Here is an 11440-nt window from a genome sequence, read left to right as displayed (position 1 = left end):
TACCTTTGTCCTCCATAAGTATTCCTATTATCCCCCAACCAATCAATGTGACACAAGGGGGCAATTCATCCAACAATTTTATTCCTCCTTTTAGTGTCTAGTTTCCTACACAATCATCACCTATGCCTACTTATCATAATGTCCCACCACCTTATTCTCAATCCATGCCTTCCTTCAATAACATCACACCACCTTCTCAATCAACCATGTCTAACATCAATTCTTCTACCGAAGCAACCATTAACAATCTTGCTCAAACCGTGTCTTCCTTATAACAACAAATTGCTTCTATGAGTCAATCCAAGTTTAGTGTGCCCACCTTTGATGTTGCAAGCCCACTTTCTCTTGATATTGTCAAAGTCATGTCACCTAAGCATGTGGAGGTCCCTCAATTGGAACTCTATAATGGAAAGGGTGACCCTCTCACACATGTTCAAACATTTCAAACCTTGTGTACTAATTTTGCTTATGATCAACGATTGCTTGCAAAACTATTTACAAGAACATTAAGAGATAAAGATTTACAATGGTATTGCTCTTTGCCTTCTTATTCCATCACTTTTTTTCAAAAACTAACAAATGCTTTCATCCAACAATTTCAAAATAACATTGGTCCTAAAATCACTTTATCTGATTTAATGCATTGTAAACAAGGCATTACAAAAAAAGTGACTGATTTCATTGGTAGATATAAGCATTTGTGTGCTCAAATTTCTTTTCTTGTACCTGACAATGATATTCAATGAATTTTCATTTCTAATTTGCAAAAAGATATCAAGGAAAAGCTTCTTTTGTCTGAGTTTGCTTCCTTTCCGTGGTTGTATGCAACACTCCACAATTATCAACTGGTTGTGAGTCAAATGGAGAAATCTACTCCTATGGCTCCAAGTGATAAAGGGGAGAGTGTTCAACAATCGTTTGTGAAGTTCAAACCAACAAAAATCTTCATCAAGTTCAATGATACAATCAACAACAACAATGTGAATTATACAATAGGTGTTCCTTCTATTTCTATATTTTTCAAAAGAGAAAGACAATTTACTCCTTTGAATGAATCTTTACATAGTATTATGTCTCAATTGTTGCTAAGAAATGTTATCAAACTTCCTCCTATAAAACAATTTGATCTTTCTAAACTTGCATCCCCTTATTTTGATAACAATTTCTTTTGCCAATTTCATCGTCAACATGGTCATGATATTGAGAAATATTTTGCATTGAAAAATAAGATTCAAGATCTAATTGATAACAATACTATATCTGTGGCAGGTGTGAATGATAAGGGAAATAAATCAATAGCTCCTCCTAATAAAAATCTTAAAAATTTTACTGATCCTTTTCCTTCTCATACCTCTAACGTGATTGAGACTGAGTATACTTCTTTCTCCTCTGAGGAATTCACTTCTATGGCTCCGAACTTGGTAAATATGGTAGAAAAACAAGATACACCTAAGGATCCTTGTATTACATTTGATCCTAGCGAGACCATTAGAGCACCTGATGGCCCTTTATACATAGTTGTGAAGGTTAAGGATATCCCTTGTCATGGCGCTCTTGTTGATCCCTCTTGCATGGTTAACATCATCACTGAGGAGTATCTTTTTACTTTACGATTGCATAAACCAATATATGATGCCTCTAATGTAGTGGTGAAGTTATTTGATGGATTCTCTTATCCTACCATTAGCTCTATCACCCTTCCTGTTGAAGTTCATACTAATTCCATGGATGTTTAATTTGTTATCATACCCTCTTTCAAGCAATTCCGTGTGAAGTTGGCATATCCTTGGCTATCTTCCATGAAGTCTATTTCTTATCTTATCCATAGGTGTTTTAAATTTCCTCACAATGGGGAAATCATAACCGTGAAACATATCTTATTTCTTCCATCCGAAAGAAGCCCTAGTGTTCCTATTGATCTCTTTTGGCCTAAGAAATTTCAATCTCTTCCATCAAGGAGTGATGCTCTTTTTCAATCTTATCAAAAATGAAAGAAAGATATGATCCTATCCTTAATTCAACCTAGATCCCCAACAATTGACATTCCTATCATACTTGAAGATGAAGTTCTTCCCCTCATGGATAGAACCAATCTCTTTCCTAAGGAAGATCTTCAATCTATTCCTATGCGTTCTCCTAAGAAGAACAACACTATTCCTCCTAAGGTTAGACCTATACCTCCTCCTCATGATGGACCTGGTCTTCTTCCTACACCTAACATTCCTCCTTTATATGGCGCAGTTCCACCTCCTTCCTCCTATGAAGAGAAGAGGCCCACTTATCCTCTTGTTCAACCTAAAAGACCTCAACCTAAACCTTAAACTATCAAGGAGAGAAACATTCCTACTTTTTCAAGTGTTCCTCCTCCTTCTCATTCTTCCACTAAGACTCGACGAAATCATTGTGCGAGAGAACGCCAACGAAGATGATGTGTTCAAGTTTGTGAATTTGTCCCCCAAAATACTCAATCTCCGAAGACTCCAACAGTTGACATGATTCCCTTTTCTCCTAAGCAAGATGTTGAACCTACATCTCCAAATCATAAGTTTCATAAAACATGTGATGGTTTTACTCCTATTCGTATTCTTGCTCCTCTTTCTCTAAACTTTGATGAAGAAATGAGTGAAAGTATTATTCATGATGGTAATACAACTCCTAATTCTTCTGATAGTGAGTATGAATATGTATGTGGACAAGCATTTATCAACTAAATTTTCACAAACTCTAATCCTAGCTCCTAGAATCGAACAAAGTGACTTAAAACATGAGCATAGTCCTTATTTGGATCTTGTGATAGCTCCATATGCTCTGCTCGATGTCGCTCCTCTAGCATGTTGCTCGCCTTCCCGAAATAGTAATCAGCAAGATAGGGAGGCGAACATCATGCTAGATTAGAAATATTAGCATTGTAGATCTTCTCTCTCTCTCTTTTCTTTCTCTTTTGTGACCATTCTTCTATGTGTATCCCTGTTCTTATATTTTTCCTCAATGTCTACTTGAGGATGATGCAAAGCATTGAGATCTATCTTGGTCTCTTTCATGTTGACTCGAAAGACATCCTCACTTCCCTTTCTTCAAAGGTAGTGTCCTTTCTTTGGGGAATGACGATTATTATATGCGCATATACACATATATGATATGTACATGAGTTATCATATAGCATACTAACCCCGAGGAAAGAAAAACTACCTTGTGCTTCATGTTTTGTGTTCATTATCCTTGGGTTTATTCCACACTTGGGGGCTAAATCCTTGTGATAACGTGCTCCCTCTCTTCTCTCTCTCTTGGGTGTATCCTACCTTAAAGCAATTGCTCTTGATAAGGCACGTGTAATCGCTTTAACATGGAGGCATACACTCTACTCATATTTTCCTTTTCTATACTTAGAATTATCTAGTGAACTTGGCTTTGCTTCATAATTTTGGTATCTTTTTCGTGACTCATAGTGAGGGGAACCTTGCTACTTGTAGTCAAATTTTTCCCTTCTTGATCTTCCCTTTTACTTCGTCAATCGATTTCGTAAGATCCTAAGTCCACTGGGGGCTTAGTGCATCTTGCCTCCTTGATGTGGTAGAAGTCTTTCAATCTTATTTCCTTGTACTTTGCCAGCAGAATTGGTGTACTCTTATACTCCTACTAAAGTGGGGGCTAAATATAGTGTCATGAAATTGCAACCCTTGCAATTTGCCACCATATTAGGGTCCTCACACACGCGATTCGAATTCCTAATCCAGATCGAAGACCAGAGCCTAACCTGCATCTTGTCCTGGAAAAAAAGGCAAGACAAGGGCGTGGCACTGGCATCCCTGTCCCCTACCCCATTTTGGGGCAGGACCCTTTTCAATTATGATTTGGAGGTTGCACATTGAGCGGCAAACTGCCCCAGTGTCAACCTACGACGGAAAATCAAACAATTAACCCTATTTGACAAATATATAGGTCACATTCGTCCTCTCATTTGCATAAGTTGGATGAGTAGGAAGTTTACATGAGATCAAGCATTCAAGCAATCCTTTCCAGCATTGAGCATTCTCAAGTCTCCTTTCAAGGCTAGGTGTTGCATTCAAGTCAAGGATTCAACCATTGAAGAGGAGATCCATTCCAACATTCAATTCCACACAAACAAATCTATCTACATTCTATCCACAACCTCCCTTGAGGTGACTTACATTTCAGTCTTTCATTTACATTTACTTGCAAGTACTTGCATTCATCATTTGGTTAATTCCAAAACTGGGGTTTGACTTGAAGACAAACCCCCAATCTCAACACCTTTTCCTCTCTTTTCTGTGTGTAGGTTGTAGGTGCGCAGCTGTACTTTCAAATTTGGACTCCATTTGCAGAGGCGGAAAAACCCTTTTCGTTTCGCGGATTTTTTGGAGGACCATGTACATTCCCGCCACGGTCCGAGCAACTTTTTCCCAAATTCGCAGGGTGACTTCATTTCGACAGATTATTGCTAGATCCAGGTGCACAACTTCATCCTATGCTTCTATCTTGATTTATAATCGGTTCTTTGTTACTTTTACACTTGATCATAATTACACAATTCAATCAATTCAAATCTCAATCTCAAAAGAGGGGATTCACTTACCATCACTCAAAATTGAATCTCTTTCTCTAGAGGTTGAATCTAGTGTATTTTCTTCCCTCTTCCAATGTAATGTGGAAAATGTGTTTGAAAAGAAATCCGAACTGAAACTTTCATCTCTCCTCGGAGGGAAGAAAAGATTTCCTCTCGATATCTCCATCATTCAGCTTTTTCCAACATCATAAGAACATACACACTTTTTCAATGGAGACCTTTGATGTCTCACCTTAATAGAGAACACTAAAGGGAGCACAACTCACCAGGAAATGGAATTCATACAAATTAGTTTTAGGGTTTTACAACTTTGAAAAAATGGACGAAAAGCACTTTAGTCATTGTTTAGAAATTTTGTTTACTTTGTCATCATGTTTCGTATCAATGAGAATTTATTGTACAAATTACAAACAAATTAAGACTTAACCTCTTGATAGATCCTGCTATAGAAACGTAACATGAAGATGTTGTTTAGCATTTCAACAAATGGTTTTCTCGTTTCAGAACGACCATTTCTCTTCCGTCCAGTCAAAATTTCAAACTATTGTCTATCTAGCCATGAGAAATGAAAATCTTATAAGAAAACTTAAAAAAAACTAAGTCCCTCCTTGGTAAGATTTTCATTTTTGAATACATCTTTGTTAATGTCCAGCTTTCATCTCCAAAGAGATTTTTTCAGGAAGCTGAAATTGAAGACTATGTCCAGCCACATCAGCTGAAGACCAAGACATGGAAGGAAGGTGATAATATTAGCTAAATGGCTCCTCCATCAAATGCAATTTTGCCCAATTCAAATATGGGCATGAGTGCATGCACAAATTCCACAATTTCTTCTGGTGGGCCTATGGTGCAACAGGTAAACTCAGGCTCTGAGGAAGACCCACATCAAATCATTGATGAGAGGAAGCAGAAAAGAATGATTTCCAATAGAGAATATGCAAGGAGGTCCAGATTGAGGAAACAACAACATTTGGATGAACTGAGAAAAGAGGCATTTCCTCTCAGGGAAGAAAACAATAGAAGCCTCACAGACTTCAATTTTATTTCTCGGAATTACAAGAAGCTGCATGAGGAGAATATTGTGCTTAAAACCCATGCAGATGAATTAACCCTCAAGATGCAGTATTTGAATATGGCAATGCAATGGGCTGGGGTACTGAATGGCCTGGATTTGAGTTCATCAAATGGCCTTTTGGATCCAATTCCCATGGATAACAACAAGTAGTTCTTCCAGCCTTCCATTTCTGAGCCCTTAACAACCACATAAATCTACCGGTAGTTCTTATTCCAAATGTTTCTACTTTCAATCAGCCCACATTAATCAGTATGCTTTATAGAGTGTTCTAGGCATTAATGGATCATAAAACAGGAGAAAGGATCCTATAGAATGATTAGGAATTTGGTTATGCAATCTAGACACAACATGTAAAAATTGCCCACGTGCTTCCTGTGATGTAAATAGTTTAGGGTGGATAAAGCAGAGGTGTTGTACTGCATTCTTTTGTATTACGTCCTTGTAAGGGCTAAGTGGATACCAATGGATAGTTTTAAAATATTATGCATTTCATTTCTGATGCTGTTAATGGTTATTTGGTTCTGAAAAAAAAAAAATAAATAGATTTTCATTTCTGATGGCTGGATAGACACTTCGGAATGAAAAATATCATACTTTTTAAAAGCTTTTTCTGGTTGACTTCTAGCATTTACCATTATGGCTAACTAATTTTTTACGCATGCATACAGTTCCCTCTGTAGTTAAGAATAGCATTCATTTATTCAATGTATTATTTCTAGGCTTTTCCCTACTTTCACGATTTGAACTTAAATTTCCATTTTCAAATGGTTTTTAGATATTAATTTATTTAAAATTGTGTATGAAATTTTAATTTAGATTAATATCATATTTTTAAAAATTATAAAATATATTCCTAAAAATTATACAACATATAATTGAATAAATTATAATATAAATTATTTTTAAAATTAAAAATAAATTTAAATAATTTTTTAGAATTGATTTTAAAATTTTTTTTTATTTTTTATATTTTTTAATTTCTATTATAAATTACAATTAAAATTACAAATATAAAAAAAATGTTTATATATATATATATATACACATCGGTGTAAAACTTGTCAGCCCAGTTGTACCAAACCAACTGGGAATACACACACACACACATTTCTTATACATAATCTTTAAATATCTCGTTTCTCGTCATGTTTTATGTTGGTGTTACGATTCAAAAGTTGCATCCATTATTCAAGGCAAAGGAAAGGCCTATTTATTTTTTAAGTCGCATCCGTTAGAGAAATATTTAAGCCACCTATATGAAATCGATAAATAAATCATCTTGTTGAGTGAAAGGAAAGTTGAGAAGTATACTATGAAAGATTGTTTCATATTGTAATACTTCAATGCCTTTAACAAAAATAATACAAGAAAATCTATATTAACCTTGCATGTTAATTATAAGATCGATTATTTGGTTGTGTTTCCAACATTTATACCTACATATAAATTAGCTCAAATTATGGTTTAAACAATTTAATTCATATTGGTATTTTGTAGCATTACTCTTAGTGTGCTTGTAAATAGCTTGATGATCTATTGAATCATAGTCCATCTTGATTGAAATGATCAGTCCATCTGATGAGTCGAGTAAGGTAAGGTTGTGTCACATGGGTAAAGAGTGACTACATGATATTTGATATCATAATAGAGCTTTATACCCTAAGCTATGCTTATGGTAGTTAGTGGTTTGCAATATTAGTGCATTGCTTAACTTAGGTGAATCATTATATATTACTCAGCTTAATTAGCTATTGGAGGAGCATACATTGGGCAACGACAAGATTTAGACATACCAATGACTCGATAGCTTATTATGGACTTGGATGATGGGGTGCAAACATATCTTAAAGAATAGAGTTTCAAAATATTAGTGAATAAGGTTAAGGACTGCCTCATGAAACTAGGTCAAAGAATTAAATAAAGTAAGGTCTTGGAGAATGAGGTTAGGTTCTTCAAAACATGCATGTCTCATCAAGTCATGGTGAAATTTGACAAGATGAAACCACCAAAACCCCATAATGGTCATCAAGACGATCAAGTTTTAGATAATTACTTTTGGGATCTTGAGTAAATACCTCGGTAGTATAGTGGGCTATTCAGAGGCGACCTAAGTGAGAAATACTACTTTCTTGTTCGACAATGCAAAACTCTAGTGACACAATAAAGATAAAGATACGAAATTTAAAAAGATAGTCAAGATAGATGATTGGAAAGAGATGAAAATGACTCTACAAAAATCAATTTCATCTTAATAATTTTTCATGGATGATGAGGATTCAGTCAATGAAATTAAAGCTAACTAGGAATGTTAGTAACTACACCAAGCCCTTCTTAGCCTTGATGTTATATACTAAGTAAATACCCTAAGTGGGTAGGTTGTTTTAATTTAGGAAAGTTCACACTTGGCAATACAGTTGAATCTGGCCAAAAAAAATTATACACTAAAACTCTATCTTGTGACATGCACACCTATGTCATTGAATTGTGGTTTCATGGTGTTTGTTGGGTCTCTTCTAAAAATAGCTTGTAAAAAAAAACATGTTTACACACATATCCAACAATAAGAGTGAGGAAGGAAAAAAATTTACCTATACATAAAATCAGAAAGAAGGAAAAATCTATTTGCAAAACTATAATGGTTTGAAATTTTAGAAAAAATAAGTTTTGAGATTAGAAAACCATTTTCAATCATACTAACAACATAAAATGGAGTTAATAAAAATGTGTTAATCCTATGAGGATCCGATTAATACTGAGAGGGGGGGTGAATCGGTATTAAAACCAATTGAAACTTTAAACCCAAAAACAAACTTATATCAGATCTGAAATGATCTATCAAAATGTCTCAACTTGTTTTATCAGATCTAGGACAACCTCTTTATCATATTTTCTTAATGCATTAATCAAATCATTTACCACATCAATCAATTCTTTCACCACTTAAGAAATCATATAGATTTGATCATTTACCGACTCATTACCCTTATCAATCAGATCAAATAATTTCTCTAACAACTTCTTATCAGTACCGGTAACCTTTGATAAACCTCTGATAAAACATCATAACCGGTGTCTCGAAAATAATGCATGAAATGAAACATAAACAAGAACATCACATGAAAAACATTTCAAACATGAAGACCATAAGTTTTTGACATAGAAACCCAAATAGGGAAAAACCACGGTGGGAGTTGACACCCACAAATATTTGTACTCTTTTGAAGTACGCCCTATTAGGAGAAGACCCTGTTAGGAGTCACTTAGTTAAGGGATTTGCCTAGCAGCCCGGTTAGGAGCTTGATGATCTATTAGGATCAACCTCGTGAGAGGATTCAACACTCTCTTGAGAGCTTCCCTATTAGGGGACTTAAATGTTTAAGGCCTGTTAGGACCTACCCAGTTAAGGGATTTAACCTGCTGCAACTATTAGGGAACAACAATAAGAAAATGATTTGTTACTTGCACTTCTCTGCTTGCTTGATCAGATCTAGTTATGCACAACACTCTGCAACTCTTAGGAAGATCTCACACTACACTTGGATGGCTCAACACACTCTCTAGGACCACCAACATCATAAACATCAATTGTGTCATCCTAAATAGCCATCTCAACTAGGTCGGCCACTAAACCTTAATTAAATTATGAATTAACAATACAAATCATAAGAGATCATCTCAGATCAATATACAGATTATTACACCAAATTACAATGCAATATCAATCATTGGTTGATGGTAACCCATCACAAAAATCTGATCTGTACCAAAGTCAAAACCTTAAAACACTCTACTAAGCGTTTTGTTGATTCCCAATAAATTCTTCCTTGAATCGCACCAAAATAGCAATCAAATCTTTTCATGCAGGTTGTGCCATGTTACCAACTTCATGTAGACTTGTCATTGATCACTGTCATAAAAAAAATCATTATTGGTTTGATGATATCTTCACTATTCTTAAACACTACTACAACCTTACCAAAACTTCATCAAAAATTTGAAACATGCCTTTCGGTAATCCTCACAAGTTTTGGTTCTGTTCAGTACTCCTTTCCATGATACAAAATCACAATCTAAACCGCAAATCACCAATCATCGTCGATCGTCTGATTCAACCAAACCATCTTCTCTTTACCGATAAGTTCCTATTTCACAGAATTCAGTTCTCTATTGGTAAACCCTGTCTTCCAGTAAACCAAATCACTTATATGACAAAAAAAACACCAGGAACATCAGTAATCATCATTTTCCATCAATGACAACACAAATAACTGATCAAGTCATCTAATCACAAAATCTCAATCTCTTCATCACAAATCGACTTCTATCCTTTATTGGTGCAGTCATCCATCTTCAACTGCATCACCTCATCTGTATCAGTTATGCCAAATTCCAACAAAATGGTTTCTGTAGCGTCCTAAAATTGCAACACTTGCAATTTCGATTGCATTTCGGTCTTCACGATGGCGACGCAACACGCAACCTGAATGGAGACCCCGAAACTTGCTCACGACACTGAAAACTGCATTTTTCAAGCACCCTGGCTTGAACCTCCTTGCACCCTGCTGTCCCGGGAGGTGGGACCAGAGCGCCCAGCGCCCTGGTCCTTCAGGACCAGGGCGCCCAGCGCCCTGGTCCCCAAGACCATGGCGCCCAGCGCCCTGGTCCCTGGGTCCTATTTTGGGCCCGGTCTCCTAAGGGGTCTCGGGTCTTTTTGTTTGCAATTTGGAAATTAAATTTCCTGGTCGGCCTAAGGTCGGGAAAATCAGTCTATCAGCCCTAAATGACAAGTATATAAACTACATTTTTCTCTCTCATTTGGCATGATGAAGAGGATATATGTAAAAGCGTGGAAATTATACTCAAGCTTTCAAGCATTCAAGCATTCCTTCAAGCAATTGATCATTTCAAGTCTCGTTGCATTCAAGACAAGGATTCAACCATTGAAGAGGAGATCACTTACTACATGCTACATACAACATACTACTACAACAAACAACAACATCTAAACCTTCGCACATAAGGATACCTACATCCTTAGAACAAGGTATTAGTACTTGTTTTATAGTCATTTACATTTACAGCTCTTGCTCATTTCTTGGTTAATTCCAAAACCGGGGTTTGACCTAAAGGCAAACCCCTAATCCCTAACCCCCCAATCGTCTTCGCTTTTCTGTGTGTAGGTTGCAGGTATGCGGCTGAAATTGAAGATCTGGAATCCTTGTGCAGAGACGAACAGATCCCCCTTCGTTTCGCGGATTTTTCGGAGGACCGTGGCGCCGGGCGCCATCATCCTGACAACTTTTGCTCAAATTTGCAGGACAGCGCCGTATCGACATTTTACTGCTAATTACAGGTCCGCAGCTTCATACTGTATTCCTATCTCAGTTTATAAGCGAATCTTTATCACTTTCTATGCATGCTTAGCTTAATTCTTCTATCAACATTCTTTACAAAAGAGGGTAGCCTTGTTGTCTTAACCCTTGAAACACATTTAGCATCCAATCTTGCATCGCGTGGGATTGGATCTTGTGGGTTTCAACCCCTCTTTTGAATGTAAAGTCTCTCCCCTAAGTGAAAACCATCGAATCCTAGCGAACCTCCCTTCTCTCTCCTCGGAGTTGGAAGAGGGGAGAACAACTAGGGTTCGATCGCGATTTTCCGCTTTACATTTTGGTGAACCCGACGTGAACATCCTTTCTAATTTTTCATGCTTAGATCTGAAAAAATTGATTATATTTCCATGTTTGATCTTTTGTAAAATTTTAGAGGTGATTGCATAA

At 36.3% G+C, this 11440-nt stretch overlaps 1 protein-coding gene across 1 annotated transcript; it reads left to right on the top strand.

The window, feature by feature from the left end:
• Positions 1–5342: 5342 nt before the first annotated feature.
• Positions 5343–5893, top strand: LOC131063940 (bZIP transcription factor 53-like). Its single transcript, XM_057997912.2, has one exon. The coding sequence runs from the start codon at positions 5343–5345 to the stop codon at positions 5808–5810; it is 468 nt and encodes a 155-aa protein (XP_057853895.1). The 3' UTR covers positions 5811–5893.
• Positions 5894–11440: the final 5547 nt, after the last annotated feature.

Source organism: Cryptomeria japonica, chromosome 11 (genome assembly GCF_030272615.1).
Source record: "Cryptomeria japonica chromosome 11, Sugi_1.0, whole genome shotgun sequence".
Taxonomy (NCBI): Eukaryota; Viridiplantae; Streptophyta; class Pinopsida; order Cupressales; family Cupressaceae; genus Cryptomeria; species Cryptomeria japonica.
Note: the sequence above shows the minus strand (reverse complement) of the source record. Positions and strands in the feature narration are given on the sequence as shown.